General features: G+C 42.1%; 1 protein-coding gene across 1 annotated transcript; it reads left to right on the forward strand.

The window, feature by feature from the left end:
* The first annotated feature begins 677 nt into the window (after positions 1 to 677).
* On the forward strand, positions 678 to 20,235 carry TBC1D24 (TBC1 domain family, member 24). The gene is made up of 8 exons (XM_009324234.1): positions 678 to 756; positions 2,508 to 3,541; positions 5,829 to 5,846; positions 10,055 to 10,213; positions 11,183 to 11,246; positions 13,359 to 13,454; positions 13,893 to 14,127; positions 15,670 to 20,235. The coding sequence occupies exons 2-8, from the start codon at positions 2,583 to 2,585 to the stop codon at positions 15,822 to 15,824; spliced, it is 1,686 nt and encodes a 561-aa protein (XP_009322509.1). The 5' UTR covers positions 678 to 756; positions 2,508 to 2,582; the 3' UTR covers positions 15,825 to 20,235.
* The last annotated feature ends 2,466 nt before the right edge of the window (positions 20,236 to 22,701 follow it).

Raw genomic sequence — 22,701 nt, forward strand, 5'->3', positions numbered from 1 at the left:
TCTGACTTCCATCCTCTAGCCACGGACTTCGGTGAGCTTGCTGAGGAGCACATACTCATCAAATTAATTAGTTTCTGGAATGGGCAATAACTTCCGGAGGGAAAAATGGCTGTTTGATGCAACCTCTAAATACGCCCGTGCCTCTGAATGATAGAAAATAAGACAGGAAAGAGTAAGGAGGAGGGAGAAGAAAGTTTACAGGAAGAAGGACAGCTGAGATGTAACTCTAAGTATCTTAGAAGTTGTCTCATATGATGGACATTTTACTTAACCCTCCCTAATATAAATGTAAGCAGCTCCCAGGGGATGATGGCAGAAGGAGGAAGCCGTTGCATAGTGGAGACTCCAGCAAGCACAAGATAGTAATAGTTTCTAAACTGAAGTGACAATGAACAGAATGGTTCATCTCTCCGTGCTTTGGTCAATGCTAACTAGGATTAAATTTCTCTTCTCCACAAGGATCTTATTCTAGGATTTGAATTAAAGATAATGAGTTTTCCTATGATTCCCAGGTGGAGAATGACAGAAAAATGTTAACTTCCACGGAGCTGACATTGACTCTGCGGTGGACTGGTATCCTACCATTACTGTCTTGCATATCCTGAAGACATGCTCTCAGCTCGTGCTGAGAGGCATCATTTCCGAACATTGTAAGATATCTCGCTTTCAGAACTGAAGTCGGGGCAATGTGTTGTCTCCTTTAATTATAGTCTGCAAATTAGTTTCAAATGTGGAAGAATACAACAAAAAGAAACGGTGAGCATTTCTGTACTGCACTTATATTGTACAAAGATGACTCAAAAAGAACCTTATTTTTATTTAAAAAGTAAATATTTGGTAGAGAAGAGCCATTCAAAAGCCTTCTCTGAAAGGCTCCTGTGTGTTGCTGCCAACCTTTTAAAAGAGGAGTTAAATTTTGGAGTTTCAGTATGTGATTCCAAAATACCCAGATTAATATTTAGTCAGAATCTAAAACTGTCTGAATTAAAAGTATGGCTGTCCGAGCTAATGCTAATTTTATGTTTATGAACTTCTGTCTACTTGAGGCAAAATGTTTGTTTTACTTTCCAGTAGTGAAGTAGGGAGGATGAGTTGTCTGTCTTAATGGTGTATCTACCTTATGAGTGTCAAATCATTTTAATGCACCTGTTGTACGAAAGACCATGCTGATAAATGTCAAGTTCCATGCATTCTCCAGTCTGACACAGGAATGACTAAGCGTTCTTTGGAAGCATTTCAGTAACTGTTTTTGTTGATTTAACCTTGCTGCATAATGTCTTAATTGCACAAAACAGTTCTATAGGCCTGTTGCGTTTTATAGGGATTATCTGCCTTTGCAGAGTGTGCAGCATCAACGGCCATGTGCTTCCTAGCTTTAATCTGGCACTGCGGACACGCCGGCAGAGATGTTCTAGCACTGGGCAAACCTGTTGCCTGCTGTTATTAGTGCATTTTACTGTATCTCCCCTTCTACTTTTGCACTGTCTTAATAAAAGCTGATTCAGGTATGGCCATTAGTGGTTGCAGTCATGCTGTCTGCTGGGACACAGGTGTACTTTAAAGCTGGAGCCAACTGGTAGATCATGTAAGTATGTGGTTTGAGGAACTAGAGGCCAGAACACAATCTTTCAGCTCCTGATGCTATTGCAGTGGTGTGTGTTTTTAAAATCTTCTAATGTTGGTGATAGCAGGCCCTCTAGAGGGTGATTTGATCATAGAAGCGTGTGCAAGGTCAGGACCAGAAGTCCAGTGCAGTACTCGAGAGAATTAAGAAGCAATTTCATGGAGCTGTTTTAAGCTGACGCGAGCCTGTACTGCAATCAGAAGGGGTGGTTCTGTCTTGCACTCATCTTTGTTCTGGGACTAAAGTTGATCTGGCTGACTATACAGCTGTGCATCTTGCTTACCCAATGGGAAAGAAAAATTGTACCAGATTAACAAGCTAATCTCAGTGACTGTGTGGCCACACGAGTGCTAGTACCAGCACGAAGAAATGACTAAGAACACATGGCTGTGGCTAGCAGGAGGTTAGCATCTCTTGTCACTGGCCACGCAGTCTTAGAACAGTGTAAGCTGCTCATGAGACTGCATCCTTGTAGTATAAATAACAGTTACATCCCCAGAGAATTAGGAAGAGAGATTGCAAATGGAACAGACTTTGCAATGGATATTTTTGAAACGGGAGCCTTCTGTTCTCTAAGTGAGAAGTTAACATAAAGGTCCATGCCTCAGCTTGGACCTTCAGTTAGGGAAATTAACTTCCTGTGGAGATGTCCTCGGAATCAACCTCTTGGCTGGCCATTGATAAATTACTTCAGTATGAGTTATTGACAGAATGGAAGTAAAGTTTGGCTTAAAAATAAGAAGGCGTGTACCTTTAACTTTCTTTGCTTTAGAAAATGGTTTTGGTATTGCAGGAACAAGTTGAATGTATGTGTGTGTTCCTAAAGAAAACGGGGAGATTACCTGTTGCTCAAGCCTCTATTTTTTTACTTTTCCTTTTGCAGGAAAAGCTGCAAGTCATTTAATGACCAAATAAGTCTCCATTCTCATGATTTATCTGATATGCTTCTCCTGGAGCCATGGATGAATACAACCGCTTTGTGGATTGGGACAAAATGGATGTTACTGTCCAGAGCCAGGGTGCGAAGGAGCTAACCTGCACAGAGTTCCAGGAGCTCAAGCAGCTGGCCCGGCAGGGCTACTGGGCCAAGAACCACTCTCTGAGAGCCAAAGTGTACCACAGACTAATTAGCAATATCCCGTGCCGCACAGTGACCCCAGATGCAAATGTGTACCGGGACATTATTGTGAAGATTGTTGGAAAACGTAACAGTAGCTCCCTTCCACTACCAGAGTTTGTGGATAACAGCCTGGTCCCCACGTACTGCTTGAATGCAGAAGGCATCGGGGCAGTCAGGAAGATTATATTGTGCATTGCGAATCAGTTCCCAGACATATCATTTTGCCCAGCACTGCCTTCTGTGATAGCTTTGCTCCTCCACTACAGCAGAGATGAGGCAGAGTGCTTTGAACAGGTTTGTCGCATCCTTGCTTGCAATGACCCGTCTAAGCGGCTCATTGATCAGACGTTCTTAGCTTTTGAGTCCTCCTGCATGACCTTTGGTGACCTGGTTAACAAGTACTGTCAGGCGGCGCATAAGCTGATGGTGGCAGTGTCCGAGGATGTGTTGGAGGTATACTCCGACTGGCAACGGTGGCTCTTTGGAGAACTGCCTATGGTGTACATTGCTCGGGTCTTTGATGTGTTTCTGGTGGAGGGCTACAAAGTTCTCTATCGCGTTGCGCTGGCTCTTCTGAAATTTTTTCACAAAGTCAGAGCTGGGCAGCCCATGGAGTCTGACAGCATACAGCAGGACATTCGAGCTTTTGTGAGAGACATTGCCAAGTCGGTGTCTCCAGAGAGGCTTTTGGAAAAAGCCTTTGCTATCCGCCTCTTCTCGCGGAAGGAGATCCAGCTTCTGCAGATGGCCAATGAGAAGGCTTTGCAGCAGAAGGGCATCACGGTCAAACAGAAAAGGTAGGGCTCTCACTACAGGTAGCCCGAGTGATCTCGTGAGTTTTCCCAGCGTGATGAGCAGTCAGTCGGCCCTGAGTGGCTACTGGTGGGGAAGAAGAGCTCTGCTGGTACATGCTGGTATCTCTGCTGATTTTTTTTCTCTGCAGAAAAAGTCAGCAGCCCCAAAATTAAGTATTGCTGGGATTGTAACAAGAAGCATAACTGAATGTTATGATACAAGAGGAACGAAGCAGTTTCTCAGTGATGAATTTATAATTACTTTTCACAGGTACATATTAATTGCAAGTATTGTATCTCAACAGTGTCTTTCACAAGCTGTTTTTGAACTAAAAGGCATTTTAACAAAGCGGAAAAAACACTGATAAATTACTTGGAAGAAAGTACCCAAACAAATCTAAAAATTAATTCTTAAATATGAGATTATTTGTATAAAATGTCGATTTCATGCTGCCCAGTACTGTGAATTCAGCAGTTTCTTTAGTGTAAGTAGGCAAACACTGTCCCAGCTGGGAACCTTTTGCTTAACTCAGGAGTTATTTTAACAGAGCAAGGAAGAAATAAGTCTTAATTAGAGGTTACTTATAAAATTAGTTTGACTGCAAGCCTCCTGAAAGTCAAGAGTATAGTAATCATAGGTAGGAGTTGACCTATTTTGTGCCAGGTCCATGTACTATTAGAAATAATGATTTTAAAAGAACCATGGAAGAGAAGAGTGAGGATACTGATCCAAATGATGATTGCATAATCACAATTTCTTTTCAGAAATGAGGGGAGGAAAAGCCAGCTGTAAAACTAGTAAGTGAAATCCTGCTCCAATGTGATAGTAAAAGCCACAATAATAAAAAGCTTAGCTGAAAGACCTCTCCATGTGTATAGGAAAGACAGCGATATATTAATCTAAACAAAATTAGCATCTTGCCAAGTGCAAATGTATGTGCAGGTAAATACTGGTGGTGTAGACATGTTCTGTTTCTCCTAAGGCCTTCTGTGACTGCAGAAAACTTCTGCCAATCACTTTTGAAATCTAAGTTTAAGTGTTGAACAGTTTTATCAGCTGTCCTGACCTCTGAAAGGAGGATGACTTCTAGAAGTCTACTGGGGTCAGTAAGTGTGAGATCTAGAACTCGGTATTCTAGAGGGACAGTCTTACATTTTCTCAAAATCTTTAAAAAGTCAAAAGGTACCAGCCACCGATGTATTGGGATCTTGCAGCCAATTGTGTTGCTGAGTTAGTCACGGTAGTTGCAAACAGATATCATTCCATGGTGTTGAAAAATATACTTAAGTAGATTTCAGCCTATAAAATAAAGTAAATGTTAGCTGAACGTCATTCATGTGCCCAAATACATGTAAAGTTCCCTCCAGTCTTTTCCAACCGTTTATTTTTAGACTCACTTAGAAAATTTGGTTTACAACTAGCTTGTGTTTTATCTTGCTCATATCTTGGAAGAGACCGCTCTGTCAGTCTCAGATATTTCAAGGCCTTCAGCCACTGGAATGTCACGTCGGGTAAAGTTCAGACCATTGTATCTGGAACTCGCAACCAGAAGTATTAGCTCTTCCAGTGTGTAGCTTTTCTTCCTGTACTGAAGTTCAGAAGAGTTCTAATATCCTTTCTGAGTATATTCTTCAGCAACAGAATGAGAGCTTAAAAAAAAAAAATAAAAAAACCAACCGCCAAAAAACCAGAAGCTCCTGCTGTGTTAAATGTTGTAGAGGTATTCTTGCTCAGAACAACAGTGATGCCTTCAAAGCAAAATACAGTAAATTCGTACCCAAACAATGCCAGTAGTTATTGCCTTACCGGGCAGAGTTACTAGTGAAAAACTTTTATCCTCTCTCAGCTACTTTTCTAAACCTGCTGAAACTTCTCAGTGTCCCCTGGCACCACAGTACTGCTGTGAACTTGGCTCAGTGTAGGCAGTTGTGGGTGCTGGAGAAGTGAGTTTTTCTCCAGTGCTCGATAGGATGCGAGTGAGTCCTCTTGTCCAGATGTGTATGGCCTGTGCAAGGAGATGATGAATTATTTTCCAATCGGATAACTACAAGCAGGTAGCAAAAAGGGGAAAAAAAATAGAAATAGGAAATATTTTAACCTGTCTGTTTGTTTGTTTTTTCTCATGCTTGGTGATTTGAATCAAACCTTACTTTGTTTCTCTCCAGGCTCCTTTCATTCACTTTGTCGTGGATGTAGGAAATCACTGATCTTTTCTATCTTTTTTTGTCTTTCTCCTTATACATTTTCCTTCTGTCAATTCCATACCCACTGCACCCCTCCTGTTTGCAGTGTTGCATCTCCCAAAAGGTAGGTTAAAACACTTGAATCTTTGCACTTTGCTTGTTTCTTCTGTCTATGGCCGGTTATTTTTTCAGAGGCTGTCATTATTGCTCGTGCTGGGGCAGGAGAAGCAGGGCAGCAATTAGAGCATCCGATTGCTGCGTAACATCTCCTGAATACACTCTTGCAAAGTTAGTTCAAAGCACCTGCAAAGTTGTAAGGTAAAGGATCACGGGCCCAGCTAGTCAACACAGCGCTTCCATACAGCGATACAAGCCTGCGTTTTCCAGAATGGAAAAGTGTAATGTTAATGGTGGGATGTAAGTCCTTTCTACGCTGGAAGAAGTGTTTTTTTTTTAAAAACATCTCAAGTAACATGTCTTCAGAACTGTTAGGTACTGTCCCACATCCAAACCTGATATATGCTGTTGCAATACATGTGAGACATACTCAACTTTTATTTTCTTCTTTGCAAGCTTTCCGCAGTTAATTGGAAAGATGTTGGACTGAATCCAACTTGGCACACTCTTAAAAGTGACTTGTCTCTATTCATACTAGATTAAATTTATTTTTAAGTAGATAGGGGGTTTTTAGAGGCAAGAAGACAGACTATTTTCCTGTGTCAAGGAGGTCAGAGTTACTCAGCCATATAGCATTAATGGTTAATGAAGTCATTCATCAAGTCTTTGCCTGAAAAGCAAATCTTAAAGAACAAAACCCAGTGGATTGTGATACCTGATAAGCAGAGAACTTGGAAAGGAGAAAGATTGCCCTGCGAGTATTAAGTACCACAGATGTATGGGTTTAAATTAATGCCTTTGAGAATCTTCTGGCCTTGTTGCAGGTGCCCTGAGTTAACTTTAGTGAGTGATGCAGACTAACATTTGTACTAATTTATAAAACCAAAATTGGAATTAATTTCCTCATGTTTTCATGTTTGAAAGAATACCTCAAGAGACTTGTCAAAGCATGTTTCATATCATATCTTGTGTGTTGAGGATTTTACCTCTAATAAATCAGCAGGCTGTTCATTCCAGCCAAGCAAATCTTCAAAGTCCGTGTATTATTTTACTGTAGTTACAATGTTCTGAAAGCAGCAGAAAGCCTTGATTTCTGCTAGGAAGCACATAATTTGGGTTTGTGGGGACTTAGGTAGATGCAGGGTGTCTGTTGACACTGATCTCAACACAGGATTAGGCTTCAGGCTTATATACCACATGTGGCTTATCTTGCCATTTATGACTGAGAAACAACATACCACTTCTACCACGCATGTATGCCCTAACTGAAAATATAAGGGATTTTAAAGATAATGCAGACCCTGTAAGATTTGACCCAAAGCAAAGTAGAGCAGGAAGATGTTATCCAGTGAGTCATACCTTGGAGCGTGGTATTTGTTGTCCTGGAATACGTACAGAGCATATATGCTGTGACAGCTGCTACCACATGTTGTCAACGTTGGCTTTATCTTCAGGAACTCTGAGGTCTCTGAAGCACATTGCATTAATGATATAGCTGTAAAAACAATGGTCCTATCAAAATAGCAAATAAGCTGCTTTATTAAACATTTAAATTGTGCTACTTTTCTAAATCTAATTTCCTTTGGATAATAACAATTGAACATGTCTTTCCAACATCAGCAATCAATAGACAGTTGTCATGCTGATCCCAATAAGCCAACATGAAGAATTGAGGAATACAGGTTAGATACTTGTAATTCTAGCTGCAATTTTCTGAGCCACCCCCCCCCCCAAAAAAAAAAAAAAAAAAAACCATTGTATACTTGTTAAGCAGCACAGAGTTTGGTTTGATGTAGGTGCAGGCTGTGTATCGACACTGGTCTCAGCACAGGATCAGGTCTCAGTCTTAGGAACCTGCAGCTGTGATTTATGACTGGGAAAGAGCAGGTCATTTTATTTGAAATCCTTCAGTCAAGCTACGGTCTAGGTTTTACTAAAACTGAATGGTGACATTAAATATACAATGATTCGCCATGATATTCAAGGGGCAGGAACGGCATGCCTGGAATAGTTTTAAATGGCCAATACAATAGTAAATGCTTTCTAGTAAATCAGAAAGATCTGCTTGTAAAGGTGATATTCTACCTACGTGGAAAAGTTGTAGGAAGACTGTACTGAAAGTGATGTGTTACTATGAATACTGCTGAACATGGGCTTCGAGTGGGGTCTGGGTAGGAAAGTCCTTAAATCAGCAGTTCATAGTAGCCAGGAGAAGGAACAGGGGCAAAAGAAAAGGTACACTGAGGTTGAGAGCCTTTTAGGAACAAGTACTTTAGTTGCCCAAACAGATCACATAAGTGTGAAAAATGTACAGACCAAGCATATAAATAATTATGAGGCTTGCTTGTTTGAGGTTTAGTAAGTTTAAAACTGTTTTGATGTTTGCTGCGAAATCTTAGGCTATTTATCATCATTACTTTTCCTCCAGAAATTCACTGTAATAAACTAGTTGACTGCCCTGAATATTTTTCAGTTCCTTGAATGGGAGAAAAATCTAGTTTCTGATGAACCGAAACCAGGGCTTTGTTTCTCAGCTCTGTTCCGTAGTGCCACCAGTCTTTAGCTGCAGACCGGACAGGACCCGGAGGGCTGAGACCTAAAGTAAGATTCTGAAGATGTGGGTTCAAGTCTTGGCTCATACTTCGCTTCAGCTGATCTCTCCTGTGCCTCAGCTTGCTGTGTTTAAAAGCACAAATAATGTCCTAATCAGTGATACTGTAAGTTTTAAAACCCATTAATAGTTGCAGCTTTCTTAAATAGGTATCCGTGTAAGTTCCTTGCTAATTAAATAGTGCAGGGTAGCAATGCAAATAGTGATTTGGTTCGTTTTGCTAGAGGAAGCGGTAATTTTATTATTATTTTTTTAAGTGACCTAAGGAGTCACTTCATTAGAAATGCTGACATTAAGGCAGCTACAGTTAATTTCAGAAAGCATTCCCCAATGTCTCCAAGCAAGCACCACTCTAAAGTACAGTGCAAATGCTGCTGATTTCTTAGTACTACAAGCAAGAAAAATAATAAAAAACTTACAGCTTGTGTGTTTTAGGGAGTGAGCTAAGCTATTCGGATACATGCAGATGTGCAGTATTGAGGTCCTCTTTATGTTCCATGAAACTAAGAGGAAAGAAATGTGTAATTGTAAAAAAACAACCAAAAAAACCCCAAAACAAAACAGCAGAAATTGGCAAATCCTTGCAGCTGAACCCTTGCATGCAGAGCAAAACTGCCTAAAGCTTCATTTAACTAATGGCTACCCAGTAATTTAGTATCTTGTGTAAGTTCCCATGTCACTTCCACCATGTACTTGGCTGTCACCCTTGCATTTTAAGTCTTTAACGTCGGCCACGGATGCAATAACACTTGTTTAATCCCCAGGCTCTGAGTCTGTGTGCTTGTTTAATCTGAGAAATGAAGGCTGGTTAAGATGATGATGATGATTATTATTATTACCTTGCAGTGTTTAAAAGCCATGAATCAATTCTTGTAATTGTATCAGACCCCTCTGGAGGGTATGGGGGTTTGCTTTCCGGTGTGAGTGTCTAGCATTCCTTCATGTTTTCAGGCTCCGTCTGTAACCATGAACCTAGGAACTTCTTTGGTTCTTAATGAAGTGGAAGTCATTGGTAATGACATGTTTCCAGGAGGTGGAACTTTCCAAAAGCTTCAAATATTTGCCTTGGATTAAAATTGCTTAGCCTGGTAATACTGATTCCTCTAAGATTTCTGAGGGGTTTGGGAATTCTCTAATTCCATGGTACAGGCAGGACCTCAGAGGGGGAAAAAGTACTACCTCTTCCTTTCAGATCCTGGCTGTTTCTTTAGGTATTCTGTTCTCTATGCTTAAATACTAGTGCCAGCGAGGCTGTCTCAAACAGCAAATATAACTTGATCTGTTTAAGGTCATGGTCATCTTAGCTGGCTCACAGTTGTGTCCTATATATATAAAGGTGCAGGCCACAGCTGCCATACAGAGGAATTGCTCCAGGTATTTCAGTAAGTCCAGATCACTACCTCTTGAGGATTATGTTAAACTGCAGTAGTTTATTATCTTCACTAAGTCATGGCCTTCTAATCCCATGGCTGGAGCTTTGAACAATAGCATATCTACTAGGGTCTTTTAGTGTTCAGCTGTCTTTGCATGTTACTGTCCAGTAATCTGAAACTTGTTTTGTTGTTAAATTATTGTTTCTCAATGTTTTGTATTGTATTTCTCAGACAGAATGTGCACTTAGCAGTTCATGCTGAGAACTTCAAGTCTGAAATTGTCAGTGTGAAAGAGATGCGAGATATCTGGTCGTGGATTCCAGAGCGATTTGCACTTTGCCAGCCCCTCTTGCTTTTCACCACCTTGGAACATGGCTGTAGTCTGAGCAGGTAAGGAAAACCTTCCCTGCTCTTCTTTACTGTAGGGCAAAAAGAACAACTGGTGAACTGTTCACTGGATTGACAAAAAGGCCATGCCTAGTCAGAACTTGATCTGAAGAATATTATTAGGAATGGGATCTAAATGTGACAAATTCCTATTGGCTACAGCATTTGACCAGGATACTTCATACGCCAGAACATGGCAAGCCATTTTAAACTGTCCAAGACCAACTGGAAAAGTCAAACTTGCATCAGTTCACAGAATATGCTGGTCTGAGCCTGGTTCATTCCTTACTGGGTATGAATGGTTTAACTCAGTGGCTGCTCTGCAGGCTCTTTTGATAGATAACCACATTCAAACTGATCCAACGAATAAGAGAACTGGAAGCTAGAGATTCCTCTACCTATGAATCTGATTGTTCTTATTTTTAAAGTGGGATAAATTAGCTATGAGTTCTCCTTGCACTTGACGCAGAAGACTGTAGTCCTACAGCTCCTAATAATGACTTCGACATCTGCACTTGAGGTACTGAGGTGGAGAGTGGTCTGCTGTCCCAGCCCCATGTGCCTATGAGGAAAAGCAAGCAAAGAGAAGGCATCATAATTACTTTCTGTGAAAACCGAAAGCTCTTCGGACACAGCCATCAGTCCTCAGGACATGACTTCCTTTAGGTTGTCTTAATTCAAAATGCTGTAAAATGCCACTGTTGTGATAGGTAGTCCTCTAGTTATTCTGCAGAGGCATAAACAACTGTACAGAGAACTGAGTAGAGAAGAAATGCTTGATAATATTTGTTCGCACTCAACTCTGTTATTTACAATGGACTATAGAAGGCATTTGCAGGAATATGCTTAGTGTCCAGATGTCTTTTTTGCCATGCCATCAGTTGGAGGAGGAGGTAGTGCCTGACGTTAAGGAGGAAAAGAACTGCAGTTGGTGGCAGTTGAGTGCTCATTTTTGTGTACTCTGCACTTCAGGTTCTATTCTCACAGCGAGGGACACGAACCAACTCTTCTCCTCATCAAGACCACAGCAAAAGAGGTGAGTGAGGTGAAAGGCAACTGATTAAATTAGGTGTGAGGCAGTTACATAATGGTGTATTGCAACATACAGCTGTTTATAACAAAATGAAGAAGCAAGGGACCTGAAATTGCTTGGGGGTTTGGTTGGGGTTTTTGTAACAATACATGCTTTAAGTGGTTCCATTTGTTGATTATGGGACTATGCGTTCTTGGGTAGATCTTGTAAACTATGTCTTGGTCAGCTATTCTTTCTCTTGTAAGTAACGTGGGATGATGGACTGGAGTAACTCATTGAGCTCTTGGACAAATGCTCTTAATTGCAGAATCAGAGGAAGAGGCTGGGGAATTGTTAAGAAACTCATGATTCATAGAAAGTATTTTCACTTTCTCCAGGATATGAGGAGAGAAAGTAGCAGAATTTAAATGGTATGAATAATATCGGACTACATAGTGTGGAAAAAAAAGCTTTAGCTTCATCTCATTCTTGTTTGAAAAAAAAATAAAACAAGAAAGCTCTGAGAACCTGAGGAGGAGTGCACACAGGTGCCTTATCTAATGGGTGTTGGTTCTCTGCTCTGCTGTGTATGACAATATTGGACAACATCATGTAAAAACAGAAACACCAGCTTCATCCCATGCTTGCTTAAAAAAAAAAAGCATAAAACAAGAAAGCTTCCCAGCACCTCCGAAGGAGGGCACACAGGTGGTTCCTGTAACGAGCGTTGGTTGTCTGCGCCACTGTGCGTGACTTCTAGATATTCTGTGTATAACGTTATTATTGCAGCCTGCGGGCTTACGTTTCTGCTTATGTTCCCGTTCCTGCAGGATGACTGTCCATGAAACAAGCCCATTTCTACTCTTATTTGCGTCTACCTAATGCTAAAGCTCCAGGCTGTTTCATAGTTCTGTGTATGGTTTCTGGCCATCCCAGGCCTGCATTGACAAACCAACGGCTTACAGAATGTCCGTGGTATCTAAAGGGAAGAGGGAAAATATTTATTAATTATTTTGCTTCTCATACTGGCGCATGTCAAAAGTAGCTTTGTAAGTGATGCTGGTTTTTATAGTATGGTTTGTTTCTTACCCCTCAAAAAAAAAAAAGGTAGTCCAAACAAAAAAGTAGGAGAAAAGTATGGGGTTTTTTGTTTGGTGGTTGTGGGCTCTGTTTTTTTGCAAAGGATTGCATTCATGCTTTATTCATATGTCTGTAGCTACCTTTTAGAAAGAAGAAAATGTGCCTTCTGATTTTCTGGCTCTCATGTACTTCAGGCATATCAGATCAAATGGAGTTCTGGGCCATCTTTTTGTTTATGCACATGATTTATCTATATAAAAAACTGCTCTTCAGTAATTTTGTCCTAGGAGCTCTGCTTGTAATGCTGGTGGAGGCTAAACAGCAAATGTACCTTAGAACAATTCTGTTTAGCCATAGTTTCTGGAAAAAAAAATGCAGGATTGCTTTCATCCCATTCTTAGAGCTTCATTGTTTGGTCTGTGTCCACTTGGCAGTGATGCTTATTGTTGGTAGCGAGAAATTCTTCTAGTACAAACAAAAGACTCCACAGAAAAGCTCAGCCCTCTAAGGCCATGTTTTTCTTTTTTGGAAACTAGTGAACCCCATGCCGTTTGAATAGGCTGCTTTAAATATCTGAGCTAGTTCAGCATTGTCTTAGCTAAGTTGATTTTAACCCACAGTTTGAAATGGAGAGAGCCACCAAGGCTACTGTTTATGACCAGAACATGTTCAGGCAGAACTGCTCATACTGTAAATTGTGACAATACTGTTACTTTGGATGCTAAAATGAGCAAGCGGAAGCCAGGCTTTACAAGTTTGGAGTGATTTGTGTTTTGGTACCTGGGGTTATGTTGGAACATTTCTCCTTTAAGGCCTCAGAGTTGTGAAATAACTTATGAAACTCTTAGGATTTAAGGGTATGCACCAGTGGATTAAAGCAGTTTAAATCTGTCTTTAGATATAAGTACTTGTGCTGCCTTAATCCACTGATACAGAGATTTTGAAAATCAAACTAAAATAAAATCTTCAGTTCTGGACTCTGAAGCATTGGTATCGATTGGTTTAATACACTTTCTTCTTTAATGGAAAGCCTCCTGACAGTGCTGTTTGTTCTAGGTCTGTGGTGCTTATCTGTCAACTGACTGGAGCGAGCGCAGGCGAGGAGGGAACAAGCTGAGTTTCTTTGGAACTGGGGAGTGCTTTGTATTTAGGGTGAGTAAAATTTTATTGTCGCTACCCAGTAGCAAGGCAGAACTGCTGTACTGGTGCGAGTAACTCTTACTTCCCTTCCACTTGAAGAGGCTGGACTGTATGCCCTCCTAGTTTATAAAGTCTACTGAACTCTTACTGTGGAGGAGAAAACTTTACTTTTCAGTTTTGTGGTAACCCTTTTTCTCCCCTTGCACGGAATATTTTTTTAAAAGATGTAATAAGGTAACTCAGAAAATGCTGCATCATTTCTTCAGTCACCTAAAAAGCAAAGGTATAAAGAAAGAAAATAACATCTGGCCTAAAAGACAGTTTGATCCGATCTTCACCGCTAATCGTGCGGGTGGAGTCTGAGGGGCTTGAATGTTCTTCGCTGTGCAGAGCTCTCTGCGTAGCGCATCTGCACTAACTAAAGCTTTGCTCTTCTCTGCCCCTATGCAGCTGCAGCCAGAAGTGGAACGCTATGAGTGGGTGATCATAAAACACCCAGAACTGGCCGCAACTGGTTCAGAGCCAGAAATTCATGCCTCACCAGCTTCCAGCACCCTCTCTTCTGGCAGTGTCCCATCAGACCCCGCAGATCGCCTTTCTCCCTTCTTATCGGCTCGGCACTTCAACCTGCCTTCCAAAACAGCCTCCATGTTCATGGCTGGCAGCAGCGAATGCATCATTATAGGTAAGTCAGTGTGAGAATTTGAGCATAGATCCTACCAGCTCTTCCTATCCACCTTAGATAAGAGTCACCTATACTTACCATATATGTATTTCAGTATCGCTACAGTTAGAGATAAAAGTGGTCAAAACCTGATATTATTACCCAACAAAAATTTTCTGTAGGAAAACTTGAATATCAAGCATTTTAGAGTAAGATAGTAACTCATAGCTTTAAGCACAGCCTTACCTTCATACTGCCTAATTCATGATGAGAAATAGTTCTTGAAGAGGAACCTACTTTGCACTGAGGCTTTTGAAACATGGGGTAAACTATAAAACCTGTTCATTCTCTTGGAACGTTATTGGAACTGTGGTGCTGCTGACTTTGGCAAACGCCTGCTTAGTAAAGTTGTCACCTAAAGGGGGATTTACAAGGAACAGGTATAAAATTGTAGTTGTCCTTTTCCCAAAAAGCTTTACCTGACACTTGTTAGGAGAGCAACTAGCCTGGTGATTTCCTCTGTAACACCAAGTGTTGGCTGATTTCCCACTTAGCAGCATGCACTCTAATCGACCGTGAGTTGGGCTGCTCTAGTATCAGCTAGGCTGGCGAGAGCTTCAGTGCGTGCGTCAGTGAATTAGAAATCACTGTTAATGATGTATCACAAATATTTCAGAGACCTTTACTGTTGAGCATATATCCCACCAGCTCTTCCTATCAGCCTTAGGTAAGAGAGTCACTTATATTTACCGTGTATTACACTATGGGTAGTAAGAAGAGAAATACAAGCTTGGGCAGTAGACATATAGAAATTAATGTTGTACACAATTCCAGCTGTAGACCAGAATTTCCACCCTTTTGATTCTTCAGATGTTTTCAGTCGCTATTCTTAGACAGTTGCCCTGTAAGCAATAGGGGAATCTTCCTTTTTGTTTTCCTAACACATTTCTGTCTCACTTCACTGCATTCTGACTGTAAGCTCTGTGAATTTTGACATAGACCCACAGATAATCAAAATACTTTTAACTCTGACGTGTTTTATAATGATTTAGAAGACCAAGCCAGTGCTGTTACTTATTGATCTTGTTCTTCTCTCAGCTTTGATTTTTGACTGCTAATAGAATTCTTTGTTTTTTCTTTCCTGGAGGGAAAATATGCAGTTGGTAGCTTCCAAGATTCTCCAGCACTGAAAAACAAATCTTAAATGCTGGCATTTGAGTCAGGCTTCTTGTTCTTCCTGACTTGCATTACTGTTTTTGTTTTTTTTTAATTTAAAAAAAAAAAAATCATCCAGTTCTGATAGTGTCATTTAAAGCTATGCATTTGATCATGCTCTGTTACACCTGAAGACAGCAAGCAAACATCACTTAGGGCTTCCAGTTGTTCCCATTAGAGAAGTATTTAAGTCCTTTTTTTTTCTTTTTTTGTCTTTTTTTTGTTCTTTTTCTTTTTTTTGTTCTTTTTCTTTTTTTTTGTTCGTTCTTTTTCTTTTTTTCTTAAATAGCAGTTTCCCATGCTAAGAAATGCAGAGACACCCTTACACTTGTCCTTGTCTCTTCACAGGAGGTGGTGATGGCCAGGCTCTTTACCTCGATGCAGATCTGAACCACGGAAGAACCAGCCACTGCAATACGTTCAATAATCAGCCTTTGTGCTCTGAAAGCTTCCAGATCTCCGTCTTGGAGGTGTGGGGCTTCAGGGACACCATGAATGGTTGATGTGACTATCATTAATCGACTAGTCAATTGTCCTAGGATTCCCAAGGCAAATTCTAATGCAGGAGCCAAGTTAGAACATAATTTCTGCTGGCCTCAGTGTTTTTTAGTATTTACTAAGTGCTGCACTTGAATGCAGGGCCTAGTTGTTTACTCTTATTTTAGTTAAGACAGGTCAAAGTGAAGTAATGTATCTGATTAACTCCTTAGCTCTTTGCCTCTAGAGATCTAGATTCAGGTCCTGTTATTAGGTAAAAATGAAAATGTAATGGATTTCAAACCATCCTAAGTGGATACAAGTCCATATCACAGGATAGGCTTGCAGTTTGATGCAGTTCCTCAGAGGCACAGAGCTGGCTGAGGTATACTGTAGAGCTGTGTGCCACTGGCACCAGTGTCTGGCTTGAGCCAGTAATATCAAATGTCTGCTCACAGGGAACATTGATGACCTCAGATTTGACGTAGAACAGTAGTTCATAAAATCATTGCCCTACTACAAGCAGACATTGTGCAGACAAATCATGAGTAATTATCAGTACTATTTCGTAAGTTATGAAAGCCCTCAATTAACCCAAGAACCATGATTGCTAATTATCCTTCTCCTTGTACCTGAATGCTTGACACATTCCAGTTGCATCTGTTTGAGGAGCCTGCCTCTGAGGAAGGCATCCAGACTGGACAACGATATCTCAAAGGCTTGATTTTGTTTACATTCCTATTCCATATCAGTATAATGACTTCAAACTGACTCACGTTTCAGGCAGCTGAAAGCCAGAGCATATATGCAGCGCTCGGAAACTTCCCTTTCTTCATCTTTCCTGGAAGCTGAAATGGAGCTTTAAATCTGAGAATAACTGTGCTGATATCCCTACATGTTGAGGGAATTAGACATTGTGATACAGAAGCGTATTGCTCTCCCCACAAGTAAACGAAGGGAGGTGGGAGGGAAATCTTCTGTGTAATACTATTCTGGGAGCGGACGAGTTTCCCAGGAGAACTCCAGGCTACACTGTTTCTCCATATCACGAGTATCCCAGTAATGAGATCCTGAAAAAGGAAGGTAACGCTTTTTTGCCAGCAGCGTTCTGGTAGGGTTTGGGTGTTGCAAAGAGGCTTTGCTCATTCCTGAGAATTCATACAGTTCTCTGCAAGCATGCCTTGCGGCGTGTGATGTCTGGAGGCAATTGCCGAGTGTCTTTATCTAAAACTGCTATAGAACTTCTCCCACATGAAGCACAAGTACAATAAACGTCAATGGATAGCCCAGAGCATACGACAGGATGCTCTCAAAGCTTCAGTGGGTAATTTGCTAGTAAGAAGATTTACCACAACAAGTAAAAGGAGGGGAAAGAGGAATTGCTGGTTTTTTCAACAGTTCAATCTAAAAAATCGCTTTAGAATGGGGGAAATGTTATTATTACTTAAACTTGAAGTTCATTAAAAGGAAAAATTAAAAATTTATAGTAATAAAATCTCAGCTAGGCTGGACAGGGTCATGTTAATATTCAGAGATCACAGATGAGTCTTGTTGGTAATGTTGGCTTGTTTAGCTTCACGTCAATGTAAATACCTTGTGTCTTAGTAAAGTGTTGCCTCTTGCAAAGTACATGAGCAAACTTGGCAAAAATGTGATTTGCTTCTTAAGGTGCCATTTTGAATTTTTGTCAAAATAACTTTGAAATATTAGACTGCGTATATAACAGTTTAAGATGTCTTTTGCACCATTTATATTTGCAATTAGATTATTTCACCCTGTTTGAGAGTCAGCACTGGGCCTCTCTTTCTTTCCCACTTCCCACTCAGTGAGTTCTGTCCAGCTGTCTTCTCATAGGTTTACCGTAAGTTTCATTGAACTAGAAGGGAAGGTCTAATTCAGTTATACTTATGTATTTTGATGAAGAGAAACTTGTAACAGTCATATCTGACTTTTTACAACTACTGGCTGATGCTGCCTTCTATTATTTTTTCAAAGCTAGCTGTATCACTTTGCACTTGCTAGTATCCCACAAGCTTCCTCAGACAAAACAAATCACTCAAAAAAAAAAAAAAATCCCATTTAGTAGGTTCTCTTAAGTGTGGGTGGGATTTCAGTTTTGTCCCTATCTCCTCTCTTTCAAGCTTGTTTGAGGTGCCCTTGGAAAAAAAAAAAAACACACGATAGCATTAATTTTCAGCTTGTTAACTTGTCAGAAATTCCCTCAAGCTGTGTGTTGGCAGAATTTGTGGGACTTTAGTGTTGCACTCAAAGTTAATAGGCTTTATCTGCAAAATCTTTCCTGCAGCTGGCAGTGGTGATGTGATTTTCTCACTCCCCATCCCTGCTGGATGCAACTATGTCAGCGAAACCTGAGTACTATACCATGTCTTAAGCCATATCCAGGAAACACTGTTCCTTTCCCTGCTCTGTTCTTAATGCACAGGGATTTGGGTGTTTGAAATCAGAAATGACTCATAGTTGCTCAGAAATTCATCACAGGATATTAGTGTAAGAATCCAAGGAGCAGTACTGAGAATCAGTGAGGCTTAAGCATCCGAGTCTCGAGTGTCTTTTCAAAAGTCAATCGCAGGCCTCAGCTCAGCTTCCTTTGTGTCAGATGAGTACAACTTCTGACCCCCCGGCAGCGAAGGTCCACAAGAGACCGCTTTTTGGTAGCTTATCGAGATAGCCAGCCAGTCTTTCACGTGGGACTGAAGGTAAATGTTCATTCTTAACGTAAGACGTGGTGCTGGGTGGCTGGCAGTGTCTAACAGCTGCTCTACGTCTATGCATTTGCAACTGGCGTGGGTGTGCTTGCGGCACACGGGGTGCCCGGAGCAATTTGAGCAATGACCTGTATGAGTTTGCACATCACAGCAGGGGATAAAAGGGTTAACAGGTGGTCCTCCTCCTGCTGGCTATTCGTATTCATATCAATCTTGAGGCACATGTCGCAGGGATGGTTTTAGTTTGGTACAGCACTACCCTGCTGCAGAGATCCTGCAGGTCTGGTATGTATGTTTTAAATTTGAGTAGCCTGAATAAGCAAGAGGCTGCAATAATCTAGCAAGAGTAATCACACAGTGCTGTGTCATCTTCACACAACCCTTTTGTTCAGTAAAAATTAATGTTCCTCTTCATGTGTAAATCATCATGTGTAATTCTCGTTAGGTTGTGAGACACCTTAGCATTGTGACTTGGTCTTCTTTCCAGTAGGGAAGAGGCATTTTTTTGTCGGGGTAGTTAATGGTTGTTGCTGCCCAAGTGTATATCAAAGTTCAGGTAATTAAGCCAACAGTTTGTGTTACATGCAGAACTCTTGAGGTGGAGGCCACAGACTGGTTTTTAAGGGAATGACTACAATGGGCGCCTTATCAGAAAGTTAAAATTATCTGAAGTACCCCAGCTGTAATAACTCGGAACAAGTGTTGGTGTAGTTTGTAGTCCTGCTGGCAGCAATGACAGCGAGGGTGCCAGCGTCGCTTGGTTAGCTGTTCGGTGTGGAGCTGGAGAGCTGAAGGCTGGGCGTCAGCTACCACAGTTCTTCAGGAGCGTATTTGCTTTCCTGAGAAGCCGTTTTTGCTTTGTAATATTCTCTTGAAGGCAGAAAAGGCTAGAAACTCCTGACATCAGAAACCTGAATTTATTGTAAATGGCATCTAAGCTGTTTCCAGGCCACAGGAACTGTTTCCAGCTGTTAGCCAGGCTGGGCGGACTTCATCGCTGCACCCGAAGCTGTCATTCCTACAGATCATGCACTTTGACGTGCTCCCTTTTCTGATGAAGCACATTAATCGGCCTCCTGTTAATGGAGGCCAGTTAACAAAGGGAAGGGAAAAACTCCCATTTCCTCTGTGCTGCGGTAAGTGAAGACAAATTGGGGGGGCAGGCAGTACTGCTCTTTAAAGAGTTAAACTTCATGCCAGTAGAGATCCGTGTTTAGCCACGGAGGGGTGGCACTCGCAGATCTATCAACTGCTGTTCGTGTGTGTGCATTGAAATTGTGTGCTTTGTCCTTGGAAATCCGTCCTCCTCCTAGATGGGGGGTGAGCTCCGCTGACCACACAGTGGCCATAGCGACGTGGACACCGCGGCCAGTGGGGACAAAGAGCTCACCTGCAGCCATGGCGCTGGAAGAGCTCGGCTCCTGCGGCTGACACCCGGAGTCCGATTGTTGGGCAGATCGGAGGCTTGGGCACCCAACTGTTAACATTGAGAAGCCTTTCTGCCAGCTCTCTGTCATGAATTTCAGACTATTCATAGTTGAGATGAGTGTGCGTATTACTTGGGGTGATGATTTTCTTCAGATGAGTGGTGGTGTGCTGCCGGTGTGAATTGGTTTTCTACCCTATCATTGGAATTGCTGCCCTACATTGATGGTATTTTTGTCACTGTGCAGAATCTTGGATTGTATTAAAAGGTGTTTGACTGTGGAGGCAACTTGACTTAGTCCTTCATTCAGTTATTTTCCTTCCTGTAGACCTCATAGCAAATGGCATGCTGAAACTGAGAAATAAACCCTGGAGCATGTGTTCTCTCACATGAACTCTTCACTACAATGAAGCGATCACACGGTTCCTGACTATTTTAGGGGAGATCTCAAGGCTTCCACCGAGATCGGGTGCCAAACTGACTGTAAAAAACCTTAGATGGGCAAATTCTGAAATGAGCCTTCTTCCCTTTGGCGGGGCCAGAGACCGTGTTTTGGCCCAGGCCAACCTGGGTTTAAAATGGAGCTTAGAGTGTCTTCTGGCCACCAACACTTGTAGATCAGGCCAACGGTGCCGTTGCATCCTCTGCGTGTAAATGCCGACATCGACTCAGCTACAGTCCTGCAGCCGCTGTAAGGCAGCGCTGCTCTTGCTAGAGGCTGTGCCTTCCTTGTGCCAGCACAGACATGACTGCTGGCAGCAGGCAGGCAGCTCGGTCGGGGAGCTGCCCGTTTAAAACGAGTATTTTTGTTCCTCTTGATGGCTTGGTTTTAACCTGGATCTCTTCCCTGCCCGTGTCCCTGATAACGGCACAGATGTCTTTTGCCATGGTTGAAAGGAGTGTTTCTAGTTAGCAGCACTGGTTTAAACAAATATTCCTGGTACTTAAACCTAGTCCTTGCCAGTGCCTGCAACTTAAATGTAAGACTTGTGGGAACTACAGGAACTTATTGGTATAGTTGGAGGATATCAAGATCCTCTGTGCAAAATGCCTTTGGAAACTCCCCGCAGGCAATGACCAATGAAGTAAAAAAAAGCTGTTTGAGTTTCCAGTGAAATTCCACTAAATTCTTGGGGTTTGAGTGAAACTCCTGGCAGGCAGGAGGGGGGAAAAAAAAAACCACACCAACAAATACGGCTCATACACAACGCGGGGGCCTCCTGTGCTGCTGTACACGGGTGTTTCCGAGAGCAAAGCTGTGGTCTAAGGCGATGCAATGTGGAAAAGAGGGATTGCTGAGCTTGCAGAAACAATGCACAGATTATTTTCATGCCAGCTCTCCACACTGCGATGGTGAGGGTTTGCTGCAAAGAAAGCCTGTGGCCACTAGAGGTTACCCTTTGCCTGGTCATCAGCTTCTTTCTCCCTCCATTACAAATAAATCCACTCTTGCAAGCCAAAAGTCCCAGAATTTAGTAAACATTATCAGGCTGAGTACTTCTTTTTTAAAAGAGATGAGAGTAGGGAAAAGGTGCGTGCACAGGCCTTCTCCACTTGATTTCCAAAAGTGAACTTAGCATTAAATACCGTAAATCACGATTTTACAACTCCCTTAAAGACCTTAAACTTACTAACAAAGGTGCTCAGTAGCAGGAAAATGTAACTGAGGGACCTCGAGGAGCTGAGCAATGCCGGCTGCTGGTTTTGAACCTTCCAGCTACTTTAAACCATGTGACTGAGGACCTGAAAGGAAAATGGTATGCTTGATTGCATCAAGTAGCAGGAGCTCTTTATCACGCCTGGAGGGCTTGATGATGGGAAAGTTATGGGTGATGTCTCACGGGGCTGGTAGTTCATAATGAAGCTGGAGGAGCCTTAACTCCTGGAAAAGGAAGGCTGTCCTCTCTTGCCGTGGTGCTGCAGTATGAGAAGAGTGTGGTGCTTGCGAGTTGTGCCTTTTTTTCTGGGTTTTCCATACACAGTCTTTTCTGTAAATGTGAGACGGATACCTGCTTCCTTGGGAGATGTTTTGTAACCAGCTGATGGCACAAGACTGCTTGTGGCAGCAAACTTAAAAGTTTTCCTGCCGTTTCAAGTACCCCATTGGGTGTTTCCAGACCCGCCTTGCTATCACTCTCCCCAAGCACCGCTTTGGGTTGCAGAGCCCCTGCATGAGCAGCTGGGAGGGTTGTGGCTTGACTCGTTGGCTGTGCTCTGGTGTCGTAGGCCGCTTCTGACTCTGTTTTCAAATCACACAAATGGCTGCTCAGTGGAACTGGATCCAGACTTTAGCTGGGCGATATTAGAGTGTTCAGCTCCTGTTTTGCTAACCTGGTGCTGGCTTCTCTTGTGCAAATGTAGATAAGGCGCTAGGACTGTCTATGCTGTCGCTGCAGCTGGATGGATACACACCTCCCCGTTGCTGACACAGCTTCAGTTCATTGCTTGCATGGTGAGTCACCTCCCTTTTTCTGGTTAAGTTGTTCTCCAAAGTTAAGGGCCGTGCCCTCCATCTGCCATTGACTGGCAGGGTGTCTGACTGGACCTGTCATCTTCCTGATCTCTTGCAGCCGCAAGGCGAAGGAGGCAGCTTTGGAAACCCGTAGGGAAGAGTGAAGTCCAGTGGGCCAGTGATCAGTGCCTCGTCCTCCCAGCCTGCGTGATGCTGGATCCTCCGTGCCATAAACAACTGGGAGTCCACGTTTTTGACCTGCGAGCGTTGCAGATGGAGCAGCGCCAGCGTTGGCTCTA

The sequence above is a fragment of the Pygoscelis adeliae genome, unplaced genomic scaffold, assembly GCF_000699105.1.
Source record: "Pygoscelis adeliae isolate BGI_AS28 unplaced genomic scaffold, ASM69910v1 Scaffold505, whole genome shotgun sequence".
NCBI classification, from domain to species: domain Eukaryota; kingdom Metazoa; phylum Chordata; class Aves; order Sphenisciformes; family Spheniscidae; genus Pygoscelis; species Pygoscelis adeliae.

Coding starts and splice junctions, on each gene's coding strand:
- TBC1D24 (XM_009324234.1), top strand. CDS start 2,583: ATGGATGAATACAACCGCTTTGTGGATTGGGACAAAATGGATGTTACT. Junction 13,455..13,892: donor GGGAGTGCTTTGTATTTAGG/GTGAGTAAAATT, acceptor GCCCCTATGCAG/CTGCAGCCAGAAGTGGAACG. Junction 14,128..15,669: donor CAGCGAATGCATCATTATAG/GTAAGTCAGTGT, acceptor GTCTCTTCACAG/GAGGTGGTGATGGCCAGGCT.